The sequence below is a fragment of the Poromitra crassiceps genome (assembly GCF_964638095.1).
Source record: "Poromitra crassiceps genome assembly, chromosome: 19".
Classification (NCBI taxonomy): domain Eukaryota; kingdom Metazoa; phylum Chordata; class Actinopteri; order Beryciformes; family Melamphaidae; genus Poromitra; species Poromitra crassiceps.
The window spans coordinates 2,304,644-2,319,980 of record NC_139646.1 but is presented as its reverse complement, the minus strand read 5'-3'; the positions used below and the strand labels follow the sequence as shown (position 1 = coordinate 2,319,980).

Sequence of the window (15,337 nt, the reverse complement as noted above, 5' to 3'; positions counted from 1 at the left end):
TGTGTGTGTGTGTGTGTTCTGGTCCAATGCCTGCCTACAGGTTTCCCTTGGCTCTTGGGTAGGTGTGACAGTGGGCAGTCTATCCTGCACAGACCCAGGTTTGAATCTGGCCCGCTGTGCTGCATGTCCTCTCTCTGAGAGACAGCTCAAGCAATTGAGATGTCATCAGTGGTGTCAGTCAAGCAATTGTGATGTCATCAGTGATGTCATCAATGCTTCCTGGCTGAAGCATAAGTGGTGGAAGCACGGTGGAAGCTGCTCGCATACGATAACTTTCCTCCAAAAACGATAATTTTGTCCCTCAGGTACGATAATTCAACATTTTCCACCTGGCAACACTGATCACCATGTCGGTGCCGTTTGTACCTCACAGGCAGTGTGGGAAGGGAGTTATAACCGCCGCTGGAATACAAAAGTTACTTGACGAGAACAACCAGCTGATCCAGTGTATAATGCGCTTCCAAAGCAAAGGCAAAACAGCAGAGTGTTCACAGTATCAACAGATGCTGCGCAGAAATTTAGTGTACCTGGCCATGATAGCAGACTCCAATCAGAACCTCCCTGCTCCGCCCACTCAGAACATGCCTATGGGTCCTGGTGGGATGAACCAAAGCGGAGTCCTCCCACAGCCTGGTCATGGCCACAACATGCCCTTTGAGGGTATGGTCAGCAGAGGCCCCCCAGCCCCACACATGCAGAAGCAGATGAATGGACAGATGCCTGGACCCAATCACATGCTCATCATGCAAGGTCCCAGCCCAGGTCCCAACCACTCCATGAATATGCCCCCCAGCAGCCACGGCTCCATGGGCAACTACAATCACTTGGTGCCTTCCTCCCAGGGTATCCCAGCTCCTTCCTCCCAGGGTATCCCAGCTCAGAGCCAAACCAACATGAACCAGGTCCAGCCCAAGAGAAACTATGGCCCTCGGCCAAACATCAACATGCAGCCCAACCAAGGCCCCATGATGCACCAGCAGCCTCCTTCCCAGCAGTATAACATGCCTCCTGGTGGTGACAGGCGGCACTACCAAGGGCAACGGAACTCATTGGGAATCATGGGCCAGGTCAACCGCGTGGGGGGACAGAGGCCAATGCCACCCTACACACCCCTACAGCAAGGCAATGCCCAGTATGGCCAGCAGGAGGCACACCAACAAGGACCTCCCCAGCAGCAGGGCTACCCTCCTCAGCAGCTGTACCCAGGCCTACCACAGCAGCGGGCGTATGGCCCCGCCCAAAGTGCCCCAGGAAAGTACCCCAACTATCCTCAGGGGCAGGGACAGCAGTACGGGGCGGCCTATCGCCTCCCTCGGCCTGGACCCCCACAAGGCCAGCAGAAGCGTCCTTATGGCCAGTATGGGCAGTAGGCTATAGAATTTACCAGCAGTGAGGTTGTCACAGCAACCCACACAGCCCTGCTCTGACCTCTGCCTGACCTTTGGCCTCTGGGCAACTGTTAAGGTAAGGGGGTTCCTCCGTACATAACCCCCCACTAAAAAACATGCAGAAGATCGTCATCCGACCAGTGACGACAACATCTGAAGTTGGTCCAATGATGGTCCAATGATGGTCCCCGGGCGCTGGAAAGAAATAGCGACCACTGCTCCTGGCCTGCCCCCCGGAGGAAAGGACAAGCCTGGATGGGTCAAATGCAGAGGACATATTTCACTGGCCACCGTCGGCATGAGTGTGTGTTGTGGCCGCATGCATGTGTTGTAGTGTGTTCGTGTAACAACAAAGACAGGCTTCCGTCTGAAATCGTGTTAAGTAGACGTATTGATTTAGGAGTTAATTTAGTTTGACAGTTAATGAGAGCTGTTTGAGTTACTGGTAAGTCGTGGACCTCCAGTGATGTCATTTGTGCATGAATGACATCACTGGTCCACAACTTTAACCCAAATAAATCACATGATCTTTTTACAGTTTCTGTAGGCTACTGTGTGAAGTCTGATCCCAGGCAATTATAGAATCAAAAAGCACACATTATAGTGAGGATTATAGTGTATGTGACTTATTGTATAGCGTTACATACCTGTTTTATGACCTATTCCTATGCTTTTAATGTCTCTCAATGTTTATATTTTTCCCTGCCTGTGTGTGAGCAACACTGTAGCATGACTCAATAAAGCTTTTTCTGATCTGATTTAATGATATACACTTGAGTTTGCTAAACAACAGGACACTTGCTTCGGTGTGACACTAACTTCATAAATTACTAAAGGTTTTGAGGAGGATTACAGTAATTAAACCTTCATGTAGACTACCACAGCTAACATGTGGAAGTGTCACGCTTGTGATCTGTGGGGTGCTAAGACCATGTAGACAACAAGCAGCTAGCTACAGCAGAATGCTAGCAGATGCTAGTGCTATTAGTTTCTCACGACAAGGATCCATGAAATACTTTTACGTTCAATTGTAATACTTCAATTGAGGTGAGTTAAGGACAAACGTTGCTCTAAATCATATCAGCTAAATCACATAGCTCAGAAGTGCTGTTAGTGCTGGTGTCCACACAAACGTTAGGTAGCTAACGTTAACGTCGTTGACATTCTTCTCTTGACAGGCAATACATGTTTTGAGAGCTAGCTAGCTGCAGTAGCTGCTGGTTAACGTTAGCAGTTAGCATTAAAGCAGAACATTGTCATGTACGTTAGATAAAAGCAGACGCTAACGCTATGTACGGTGACTTTATGTTAACGGCTAATTCACGCTAAAATATGTGGTAAATAAAAATGCGCTGGCGAGTGTGACCATAATATTGCTATGCTAGCTTAACATTAGCTAACGTTAGCAGTCTGCTCACACCCAAACCTAGTCATGGCATGTGCCATCAATTCTAGCAAATACCAGCTGAGCCAACTCAACTCAACAGTTCTCTAATCATTATTAATTGTTTGTGTTTGTTTCTGTATGTGAGTATTGTGTTTTTATTCCATCTTATTACCTAACTGTACTTGACTGATCATAAGGTTTAGGTTGTTGTGGTATACCTTCGCTGATGCCACACACTGATAATCATGTATTTTTTATTTCAAATCTTTCTCTGGGGGGTATTAGGTCAAGACAGGAGTTGTATTACTGCAGACAGGTAACGCTAGCAACCGTAGCAGGGTGGAGTAGTGATTAGGGAGGCTGAAGTTTAAACTTTAAGGCAAACATCTTCCCTGCTGAAGATGTGAACCCTGGAAGCGAATGAAAAGACAAAACTCTAGGCGGTCAACAGAGTATTCAAGAAAAAGAGACTAGAGTTTGACATGATATGTTTTCTTTTGTTATGTCCTCAAACCTAGCCATGTCTCAGGTGGAGAAGAAGACAGGGCTGCTGAGGAGGACATCATCCTCCAAGAAACCCTTGAAGGAGAAGGTGGTGTTGATGTATGACGAGATCTTTGCAGTAAGTATTAAAGTGGGAGAAGGCAAATAGTGAGAGTATGATAATAACCCATGTTCAAGTCTAAAGTATTACTGCCTGTTTTCTTTCCTTGTAGAAAGAGGACCCAGCCAAAAACAATCCTCGCTTCTGGGATGAGTTATTTCTTATGAAGGTAATATATATTATCTATAAACCTATATGTTATCTATATCTTTATATGAATAATCTCTGTGGAGAAATTGAGCCACTGTAGCAGTAAGTACTATGATATATCAAAGGCGTATAAATAAGATTATAAAACGGCTCTCTCAAATCAAGCAATCTGATTGGTTCACAGCCATTGTATAATTCCAGTAACCGAGTTCAATAACCCATGGCCATGGGTTATTGGTTGCCATGGCAACTCTCTTACTAAGAGAGTAATAATAAGGCTTACCTCAAATGACAACGTAGAAAAAAAAATGGCGGAGACAGCTGTCAGATCCTTGTGAATCGATCTTCGCTTATAACTTTACTAATACTTCGCAGAAAATGATGTTTTGTACAAGAATAGATGCGGGCTAATGTCTTCTTTGCAAAAGAAAGGCTGTTAACCCCGCATTTAACTCCGCATTTAACCCTGTAACGTTAGTTGGTGTCAGCTTTGCAGAGAGCATTCAGCTTCTCAACAAGCGCTGAGAATGCAGCGCTGCGGCTCGAGCTGCCTGTCGGGGTTTCCAGAAAAATCTCAGCTACTCAGCAAGCGCCAGGATTGGCCAATGTCAACTTCAGTCTCCAGAACGATCCAATCAAATCACCCGCATGTTCTTGCGGTCCCGCCTTACAGTAGTGTTTCAACTGACTCTATCAGAATGACATGCCAGTCGGAGTCGGACTTATAGTATTATTATTATATTATCATACTTGGAAACCGTTTTATAAAAGCAATATAGCACTCGAGCAGCGTGTGTTGTGGAATATATCCCGCTGATAAACTGTTATCCCACGAGGCCGCTATTTCTATATCACTTGCTCTCGTGATATATTGCTTAAATATCAAATAATAGCAAAATAAATAAAATGCAAATGAGGGTTATATGTATATAATATTTTCAATCTTTTTCAGTTTCAACATGAGAATATGTTAAGTAGAACTCAATGCATGAAAAAATGAAAAGGTATGGATTGCAGCATTAACAGGGTGTGCATAATGGTAGCCGTAAAACTAAAAGAAAAATATGTAAAATGTGAGGGAGAGAGTGCAGGTCTGCGGAGGGCGGATGTACAGAAAGTCTTTAGGTGTGTAGATGTGTGTTCTTAATTTTGTTACTTTAAAATATTCAAATTACAGACGTAACATGTAGGGATTGTGCAGATTTGGATTAAAAAAAACTTCATATGGATGCACCATATGTACACAGCAGTGACAATGTGCACATTGATGTCCGGTCACTATTATAATCAGAACATATTTGTGGATGGAGATGGAGGTAGCGTACACACAGACATTTTTCCCAGAGATACAGTATGTACAGATATGCAGAGAATGTGCTGACATGTGCAGATCACAAACAGTGCAAACAAATGCCCTATAGATTAGTCCAGAGCATAGGAATGTGACAAGTAGTCCAGGATAGTTTGTATAGGAAGTGCCTATACAAACTGCTTTGCCACCATCCTAGTCGGCTGAAGCTGGTCCTGTTTTGACAAGACGTATTACAGTCTGGACAGAAGAGCTCATAATCTGCTCTGTGTTGAACTTTGGGGAGGACGAGGCAGAGGCTGATTGTACTCCAAGACTCCATCAGCTCAGCTCAGGTGGTGTTTTGATTGGAGTTCAGTTTAGTCCTAATTTTCCCCTCTTCTGCTGCTTCCTTCCAGGGTGTCCCTGCTCAACCAATGCTTTCTAGGTTACATTCACACTACAGATGGATGTGACACAGATATGATTCCCCCCCCAGAGCAGTGTGAACACACACACACACACACACACACACACACACACACACACACACACACACACACACACACTGGTCTATTTAATACCAATCTGCAACATTCAATCCGATACTTATGATTCATGTGGTTTTTACCTCACACTCCATGGCTCAGATAACTGTTATTGTCACTATGCTTTGGCTCACTTCTGAAAAGATGGAGGACAGCAGCAATGATGTACTGTACTATTTGCGGTACAGATCAGTTATACTGACGTCAGATATGGGTCACTTTTTAAACGGGAATTAGATAAGTTAAGAAAAAAATATGATCTGAGCAAATAATAGTTAAGTCTTCTATTTATCTTCCATTTTTGTGCGCGCTCAACCTCCACCCCACTTTATACACCCCGACATCATCTTTCCCTTCCTCCTTTCCACCTCACTTCCCACTTTGGTCTCTCCGTTTCTCCTCAGGTGAACCTGGAGTACCTGGAGTCCAAGCTGGAGAGTGTGGACGGGGACGAGGTCCAGCGGATCCAGGACAACATCAACTCTCTGTTCCACCACTGTGTTCAGGCTCTGGGAGAGGAGCACCAAATCAAAGTGGTCAATGCCCTACAGGTAATCCAAGCTCTGGAGCGACCCCTACATTTCTATTGATATATTGCTCGTGTAACCATCAAAGCGAGAGCCTCTTCTTAACCATGCTAATGAGACTTACGGTGCAAACACACCAGCCGCTGAATAGCCGCCAAGCAGTATTCAAGTTTCTTGATTTATACAGAGGTAGGCAGAAAATGGATTACCACTCTTCAATTCGGCATACATAATCCATGGAGCAGTTACTCTAACGACGTGAGTCGCTTGGTAATCCCGCAGTCGTCTGCCGTTAAAACTGCATAGTTTTTCAATGGAGTTTGGTTATAAATTCGCTTAATCTGTTTTCACTGCATTTATCGTATTTACCTTTTGTCGATACGCCGCAGGTTTTTTAATGCGCAAATTGAAAATGCACATTAAACAGGTGGATGGAGACCCACCCACTGTTTCTCTCCCTCTCTCTCCAGACTCTGTGCGCACTTTTCCGAGGGGTTCACCAGAAGAACAAGTCGGCGTCTGGCTTTGACATCATCAACATGCTCATGGGTTTCGACAAGGCGGAGCTCAGGATGAAGGTGTGTGAGGGGAGGAAGGGGGTGACAGAGAGACTTTCTCTAAGAGAGAGAGAGAGAGAGAGAGAGAGAGAGAGCTTAGGATGAAGGTACAGTGTGAGGGGAGGAAGGGGGTGACAGAGAGACTTTCTCTAAGAGAGAGAGAGAGAGAGAGCTTAGGATGAAGGTGTGTGAGGGGAGGAAGGGGGTGACAGAGAGACTTTCTCTAAGAGAGAGAGAGAGAGAGAGAGCTTAGGATGAAGGTGTGTGAGGGGAGGAAGGGGGTGACAGAGAGACTTTCTCTAAGAGAGAGAGAGAGCTTAGGATGAAGGTACAGTGTGAGGGGAGGAAGGGGGTGACAGAGAGACTTTCTCTAAGAGCGAGAGAGAGAGAGAGCTTAGGATGAAGGTACAGTGTGAGGGGAGGAAGGGGGTGACAGAGAGACTTTCTCTAAGAGAGAGAGAGAGAGAGAGCTTAGGATGAAGGTGTGTGAGGGGAGGAAGGGGGTGACAGAGAGACTTTCTCTAAGAGAGAGAGAGAGAGAGAGAGAGCTTAGGATGAAGGTGTGTGAGGGGAGGAAGGGGGTGACAGAGAGACTTTCTCTAAGAGAGAGAGAGAGCTTAGGATGAAGGTACAGTGTGAGGGGAGGAAGGGGGTGACAGAGAGACTTTCTCTAAGAGCGAGAGAGAGAGAGAGCTTAGGATGAAGGTACAGTGTGAGGGGAGGAAGGGGGTGACAGAGAGACTTTCTCTAAGAGAGAGAGAGAGAGAGAGCTTAGGATGAAGGTGTGTGAGGGGAGGAAGGGGGTGACAGAGAGACTTTCTCTAAGAGAGAGAGAGAGAGAGAGAGAGAGAGCTTAGGATGAAGGTGTGTGAGGGGAGGAAGGGGGTGACAGAGAGACTTTCTCTAAGAGAGAGAGAGAGCTTAGGATGAAGGTACAGTGTGAGGGGAGGAAGGGGGTGACAGAGAGACTTTCTCTAAGAGCGAGAGAGAGAGAGAGCTTAGGATGAAGGTACAGTGTGAGGGGAGGAAGGGGGTGACAGAGAGACTTTCTCTAAGAGAGAGAGAGAGAGAGAGCTTAGGATGAAGGTGTGTGAGGGGAGGAAGGGGGTGACAGAGAGACTTTCTCTAAGAGAGAGAGAGAGAGAGAGAGAGAGAGCTTAGGATGAAGGTGTGTGAGGGGAGGAAGGGGGTGACAGAGAGACTTTCTCTAAGAGAGAGAGAGAGCTTAGGATGAAGGTACAGTGTGAGGGGAGGAAGGGGGTGACAGAGAGACTTTCTCTAAGAGAGAGAGAGAGCTTAGGATGAAGGTACAGTGTGAGGGGAGGAAGGGGGTGACAGAGACTTTCTCTAAGAGAGAGAGAGAGAGCTTAGGATGAAGGTGTGAGGGGAGGAAGGGGGTGACAGAGAGACTTTCTCTAAGAGAGAGAGAGAGAGAGAGAGAGAGAGAGAGAGCTTAGGATGAAGGTGTGTGAGGGGAGGAAGGGGGTGACAGAGAGACTTTCTCTAAGAGAGAGAGAGAGCTTAGGATGAAGGTACAGTGTGAGGGGAGGAAGGGGGTGACAGAGAGACTTTCTCTAAGAGAGAGAGAGAGAGAGAGAGAGAGCTTAGGATGAAGGTGTGTGAGGGGAGGAAGGGGGTGACAGAGAGACTTTCTCTAAGAGAGAGAGAGAGCTTAGGATGAAGGTACAGTGTGAGGGGAGGAAGGGGGTGACAGAGAGACTTTCTCTAAGAGAGAGAGAGAGCTTAGGATGAAGGTACAGTGTGAGGGGAGGAAGGGGGTGACAGAGAGACTTTCTCTAAGAGAGAGAGAGAGAGAGCTTAGGATGAAGGTGTGTGAGGGGAGGAAGGGGGTGACAGAGAGACTTTCTCTAAGAGAGAGAGAGCTTAGGATGAAGGTACAGTGTGAGGGGAGGAAGGGGGTGACAGAGAGACTTTCTCTAAGAGAGAGAGAGAGAGAGAGAGCTTAGGATGAAGGTGTGTGAGGGGAGGAAGGGGGTGACAGAGAGACTTTCTCTATGAGAGAGAGAGAGAGCTTAGGATGAAGGTACAGTGTGAGGGGAGGAAGGGGGTGACAGAGAGACTTTCTCTAAGAGAGAGAGAGAGAGCTTAGGATGAAGGTGTGTGAGGGGAGGAAGGGGGTGACAGAGAGACTTTCTCTAAGAGAGAGAGAGAGAGCTTAGGATGAAGGTACAGTGTGAGGGGTGGAAGGGGGTGACAGAGAGACTTTCTCTAAGAGCGAGAGAGAGAGAGAGAGAGAGAGCTTAGGATGAAGGTGTGTGAGGTGAGGAAGGGGGTGACAGAGAGACTTTCTCTAAGAGAGAGAGAGAGAGAGCTTAGGATGAAGGTACAGTGTGAGGGGAGAGAGAGAGAGAGAGAGAGAGAGCTTAGGATGAAGGTACAGTGTGAGGGGAGAGAGAGAGAGCTTAGGATGAAGGTACAGTGTGAGGGGAGAGAGAGAGAGAGCTTAGGATGAAGGTGTGTGAGGGGGGAGAGAGAGAGAGAGCTTAGGATGAAGGTGTGTGAGGGGAGGAAGGGGGTGACAGAGAGACATTCTCTAAGAGCGAGAGAGAGAGAGAGAGAGAGCTTAGGATGAAGGTACAGTGTGAGGGGAGGAAGGGGGTGACGGAGACATTCTCTAGGAGAGGGAAATGGTGAGAGAACTTATTTGAGATTTGTTTAGTATTCGTCCGTATTGATTTATCTTTTTTGTCTCCTGCAGGATCTGATGGAGAGTTTGGACAGTCTTCTTTGTGGAGAAGGCTCTGAGAGTCTGAAGAGCCTCTGTCTCAAACTGCTGCTGTGTCTGGTGACGGTGAGACAGAACACACGTCAACACAGAAATATAAACTAATGGGGATAGCCTTTGGAGAGTAAATAAGAGCCGCATGTATTTGTTTGCAGGTAACAGACAATATTAGCCAGAACACCATACTGGAATATGTGATGATCAACAGCATCTTTGAAGCCATTCTACAGGTAAAGGATCAATTTGCCAAAACCACTGTAAGAATCTTTCCTCCCACTAGCCCCCAGTTTGATCAGCACTGCTCTCCCTCTCTGTCTCTCTCAGATTCTGTCAGATGTGTCCAGTAGAGGGCAGCATGGTTATGATGCTGTGGTTCTCCTTGCCCTCCTGGTCAACTACAGGAAATATGAGGTGTGTCCTGTGTGCATATTCTCACTTGTACCTGTACATGTCTGAGGAGTGGGATGTTGATGCGGTTGTTTGAGCGGCAGGGCGGTGTAGTAAACCATTGTTTTAAAGCTTGGGTGGTCCACTCACATTTAGTGTTTTTTATTGTTGTTTTATAGACCAAATCCCCGTGACGTCACCATGTAAACAACATTTACTTCCGGGTACCACTTCGGGAAGGCGCCAGGTTTAAATTTGCCTGTTGTCAAATAAATTCTGTCAAACTCTCGTTGTTTTCGGCCGACTACTTTCAATTTAAATGTTCAAACGGTTGGTAAACATGCTTGTCCGACGTATCTAGCCTTTCTTCTGTGTTTGTTTTATGTAGTGTTAGCTAGCTAATAACGTGTGTTTACAACTGTCAAACTCGCTGTTTTTTTGCAGACTCGTTAACGTTACGTTACAGACAGGCTACTGACCCCGCTCGGACACAGCTCAGAACCCGGATGTTGTAGCTGTAGTAAGCCTGTGCCGCCGAATCCAGAGTTCTCTTTGCTCATGTTTGCCCTTTGCAGAGGGAATTTAGAATAACCCAAATCTTGACCCGCTCTTTATGGTCACTGGACCCCCAACAACACAACACTAATGAACCATTTTTGTCTTCTTTGTCTGTTTTTGTCTTCAACACGTCAGTTTGTGTGGAGGTAACCGGAACCAGGGGTAACCGGAAGTAAATGTAAACATCCCCGCTGATTTGGTGCCGCGTCTATGTGCCGACAGGTCGCAATGCCGATAGCCCACAAGCAGAACCAGCTGAGCGAGGCGGCGTGCAGCGTGTCGGTAGAGCTAACCTCTCCCAGCCCCCACGCCAAACCTAACCTCCCCCCATGCCTAAACCTAACCTCCCCCAGACCCTAACCCAAAACCTAACCTCTCCCAGCCCCCACGCCAAACCTAACCTCCCCCCATGCCTAAACCTAACCTCCCCCAGACCCTAACCCAAAACCTAACCTCTCCCACCCCCACGCCTAAACCTAAGGTCGGCATAGCGGGTGGTCGGCATAGCGGGTGGACCCGGCTGATTTGGTCTATAGAGACAGTGGAAAGGGAGACACAGGAGACAAATGTATTCCATTGCATTGCGTGGCTCCAGTGGCGAGGAACTTGACTGTATATGGCTATATTGTATGTATTACATTCTAATGACCATTAACTTCGTTGTCTTTCTCTTTTATCAGTCTGTGAATCCCTACATTGTGAAGCTCTCCATTGTGGATGATGAGCCGACACTAGATGTGAGTGTTTTATCATTTATCCTCTTTGATCACAGAATAAATAAGAGCCAGACTGATGTAAGTCTTGGCCTTCACATCTATCAACTTGTCAAACATTGTATTGCTATATATCTTTTATTTCCCAGGGAATGGGAATGGTTGTCCACCAAGCTTTGACAGAATATAACAGGTGAGATCTAGGAATGTAATGTCCACGTCACTTAAAAAAAAAAAAATCTACAGTGTGATATTTATTTATTTATTTATTTATTTAAGATCCCCATTAACCACTGCCTCAAGCAGCGATTATTCTTCCTGGGGTCTGATACACTGAGGCCCTTGGCGTCATCAGTTTCGGTTTGACCTTTACCACAAATGTTCTATTTCTGTGCTTCAATTATTTATTTATTTAACTTCAGTTAATTATATCTGACAGCTTCTTATTATTTTTTTAGCAGTGGGTAATGTTTCGACTGAGGCAAGGTTTGAAAATGAAATTTCCGTTTGAAAAGGTTTGTTTGTCTGCCCGCTTAGACAGACACAGCAAAAATGATGGGTGATAGCTTGATCCAAATTATTCTTTTATGTACAAACAAATTCCCCTGGGACAATATACAGCATATACATATATATATACAGCATGGATTAGAGGGAGCTGTTAAACCGGGTTAGATTACAGTACAAGCGTTATGTTGGAACTTTGTCTCTGCTGCTGTGTGCTCCTTCCCTCGCTGCTCTTTACTCATCGTTCTCTCACACTTCTGATTCCTCCCCACTTCCTGACCTTCTCTTGTCCTTCCTTTCCTTTTTAGGCAGTACAAAGACAAAGAGGAAGAGAACCAGGGCGGCTTCTTCTCTACCTTTACTAGCATGGTAAGATCCTGGTCCTCATATTCACACCTCCCCATGTGCAAAACTAATTACATTTGACAGTAAACTGGTTTAGAGTATATTGTTATTTCTTATTATGGTATAGGTTTGTGGTCTAGTTTGAATAGAAGCCTCCTATAGCAGGGTCACTACTGGTTTCCAGCCCTGTTTACAACTGATAGAGTAATGCGTCTCCTGTCCACAGGTGGGCAGCATGTTTATAGCAGATGCTGATGAAAAGCTCTCTGTACAGTAAGTACATATCTATTTAAGAACAAATGTTTTATGTTCTTGCCCCTCGATCATAACTTGTGCCTTGTTCTCTGATGGAAGCTCATTTCTTTCAAATCAGAGAATCACTGCTGCAATATTATTTGCTCATTCTCTGTTTTGTCACGATAAAACATTTCATCAGGGAAACAAAAGTTTAAATGAAAATGCATGTTGTAGTGCTTTAAGCAATACTGTGTCACTGTGTTGCAGCGTTTGAAAATTGACAGTGATTGGTCTAATGGGGATGCTATAACTTTTTTTTTTCTTTTTTTTTAACTCAAACATGATATCTCAGACACCACTGCTCGGTTGTTGATGAAACCTGGCCTGATCGGGATGCTATTGCCATAGGTCAAACTTTGAAACGGCCGCATAATTGCTACACCAACAGCTTGATTTTGATTAATTGATCTTGCTACTGATTGGCCTCATTCGGAAATGTTGACTTGTTGATCGTGACCGTATGGCAGTACGAGGTCACTAAGAGTGTTGATAGAAATAGTTCATTATATTCTCATTCACACACATTTCAAACTCTTTGTGTTCTCATGTTCTGTCACATGTTCTCTCAGGTGTTGCCTATTGGACCTGCTCTAGGACCAAAACAAAGTAGTGATGGCAGAGTTGCATATATGCCGCCGTCCCCATCAGGAAGCAAGGGTCACTGTTGTTGCCGCCGGTGGACATCTTGAATGTCAACTCATTTATCAGCATTAGAAATAATGCAAACTAATTCTGGCATATGAATTATTAGTAGTTAGTAGCAATAGTTAATGATACAGCAAATTAAAAAAGTGAAAGTCACAATGAATCCATGACCGTTGTTCCTGAAGCCTTATTGGGTTTGAAAGTGTGCCGGAGGTGTAGAACTCCAGTTACTTATGACCACCATGAAAAGCTGTGGTAAAGCTGCTGAATCACAGACGTGGCTGTTATTAAATATTAAGCACCAGTATGTCCTTGTTATTAAATATTAAGCACCAGTATGTCCTTGTTATTAAATGTTAAGCACCAGTATGTCCTTCTTCCACTTGCTTCTTGAGCATGACTGGATCAAAACATAAATCGTTCCCCAACTCGGCCTCAAGTCGTGTTCTGGTTTTTAAGATGATGTTTTATGAAATGATTAGCTAGCTCTGACCACTGACCTCCCTCTCATCTGTAGGACCAATGAGGCGATCCTGCTGGCACTGTATGAAGCCGTGCATCTCAACCGCAACTTCATCACTGTGTTGGCACAGGTACTATATCGTATTTCTTATCCACTTGTCATTTCCAAGTGTCTATTTGTGCCAACCAAACATGGCCCAGTTGGAACTACTTTCTAGTTCTACTATGATGTGTTTTCTCTCAAAAGAGATGGACGCAAAACAAAAGACTGTGTAAACTTGTAAAGGTCAGCATAGTGTGAAAAGCACAATAGGAGCAGTCATTGATTTCAGAGTTGGGGAAATTGAAAATGTTATGACGAGGCTGGAATTTCGTCATATTTGGCGCACTTTACTGCTGAGTAACACTGATGTTTTGATAGTCCATGGCGCCTTTCTTTGTGGTCTTTTGACTTTAAAATCCTCAGTCCTCCTTGTTTCTTCTTGTCCTCTTTCTACCTGCTGCTCTGAAAAACTAGCACAAGTATTTTCTATTCTTCCGCAATCCCTTCTTCTATCTAGACTGGGAATCTCTGATGTCTGATAGTGATAACTATAAGAAAAATCAGACCCGGGTGTTGGCATGCAGTTTTGCAGGTCCAACCCTTCCCCTCCACCGCTAGTCTCTTAAAACAGACTGTCTCGTCTACATCCGGCGAATGCAGCTATACAGTCTGTACGTTACACCCCCAGAACATGCACAAGGAAGTTGGGGAAAAAAACCTTCAGACAGGAAGGAAGTTCGACGGAATCCGACCAATCGCGACACGTGTGTCCACGAAAAATGCGGCATATTGGATTCTGATTGGACCAATGAGCGGAAAACCCGCCTTTCTACTTCCCATTCCGGTTGGTGCATGATTCTCCCCCACGAAGTACAGACGGTATGGCGGAAGCATTTGAAAATTGCGGAAGCCAACTCGTCTGTTCTAAGAGACTACTCCACCGCCCTCTGGTTGGAGAGGTGACTTCTCACTATGTGGTTTATATCTATAGATCTCATGTCAACATGGGAGCTTGACACTGCCATGTTACGCTGCCATTAGTATCAAACCATAAAGCAAGTAATCTCTGTATGTGAGTATGCTTTAGTGTGCGTCGTCCGTCCGATCTACCGCACGCTTGGCGGGTGTATCCCAACAATGTGCAGTGTCGGATTTAGTGCAATTTGGTCATTGTCTCAACTCATCCACCACTGATACTTATAGCATAGCAGAATAAAATAGAGCGTATATCACAGTTAATCTTTCTTTTCCATGATATTCTGTTATATTCTGATATATATTCTGTTTTTGTATTGTGATACAGTATATTGAATTAATATATATATGTATATATATATATATATCGTCCCATCCGTACTACTAAACTGTGTATTCATTAAGTGACACCTTCATGACTCTGCGCACCTGCTTTTGGTTTCTTAACAGAGCCACCCAGAGATCGACATGTCAGCCACACCCGTGACCCCGATCCCGACCACTCCCACAACGCCACTGGGCACAACGCCGCCCTCGCTTGACAGTGAGGCGCACACTTGATTGATTTTGATTCAGTGATTGGCTGTGTAGCTCTTATGCGTGTCTGACACCAGGGCCTTCAGTGATTGGCTGTGTAGCTTATGCGTGTCTGACACCAGGGCCTTCAGTGATTGGCTGTGTAGCTTATGCGTGTCTGACACCAGGGCCTTCAGTGATTGGCTGTGTAGCTTATGCGTGTCTGACACCAGGGCCTTCAGTGATTGGCTGTGTAGCTTATGCGTGTCTGACACCAGGGCCTTCGGGGGGAGGACATTTGTGGCTTAGTGATGTATGGCTTCCCCCGATGTTTCACAGCTGCTTTACCTTCAAACAGAATTGTTGTCTGTTGCTACCACGATTACAAAATGTGGAATGCGTGTTATATAATCTAAGGGATATGGATTAGTTTGAGAATATTCTTGATCCTCTCTTTTCTTAATAAGCACCTTGAAAGGGTAGAATGTAGGGCAAATGCTTTCTACAGCTTTCTGGTATCATGGGTCTCTGCCTCTTTTCTGCAAGTTGATCCTTGCTGTGTTTTTACATGTATTTTTCATAGCTCTGCCTCTAAACATGGTGACTCACACTCACTTTTCCCATGAGCGCACACACTGACTGGCACATACAGCACATGCACGTGCACAAACACACTGATGATAAACACACCACT

At 45.2% G+C, this 15,337-nt stretch overlaps 1 protein-coding gene and 1 pseudogene across 3 annotated transcripts in view; both read left to right on the top strand.

The window, feature by feature from the left end:
* Window positions 1-347: 347 nt before the first annotated feature.
* On the top strand, window positions 348-1,370 carry LOC310793458 (protein SSXT pseudogene; annotated as a pseudogene). The gene has a single exon. The product of its transcript is annotated as a protein SSXT pseudogene (transcript).
* A 1,016-nt stretch (window positions 1,371-2,386) lies between these two features.
* The window catches only part of LOC310793664 (armadillo-like helical domain-containing protein 3), a gene marked incomplete at its 5' end in the record, with an annotated part of 38,798 nt that continues 25,847 nt past the window's right edge, over window positions 2,387-15,337 (top strand). The window contains 14 exons of one of the 2 annotated variants that reach the window (XM_083655513.1): window positions 2,387-2,435; window positions 3,294-3,397; window positions 3,492-3,548; window positions 5,770-5,916; window positions 6,363-6,470; window positions 9,169-9,261; window positions 9,351-9,425; window positions 9,520-9,606; window positions 10,821-10,877; window positions 11,003-11,046; window positions 11,669-11,729; window positions 11,932-11,978; window positions 13,165-13,240; window positions 14,578-14,671. In XM_083655513.1, coding sequence (XP_083511639.1) covers window positions 3,296-3,397; window positions 3,492-3,548; window positions 5,770-5,916; window positions 6,363-6,470; window positions 9,169-9,261; window positions 9,351-9,425; window positions 9,520-9,606; window positions 10,821-10,877; window positions 11,003-11,046; window positions 11,669-11,729; window positions 11,932-11,978; window positions 13,165-13,240; window positions 14,578-14,671 — 1,048 coding nt within the window. Of the gene's footprint in view, window positions 2,436-3,277; window positions 3,398-3,491; window positions 3,549-5,769; window positions 5,917-6,362; window positions 6,471-9,168; window positions 9,262-9,350; window positions 9,426-9,519; window positions 9,607-10,820; window positions 10,878-11,002; window positions 11,047-11,668; window positions 11,730-11,931; window positions 11,979-13,164; window positions 13,241-14,577; window positions 14,672-15,337 lie in introns of those variants that run through there. The other variant, XM_083655512.1, reaches the window with a different exon arrangement.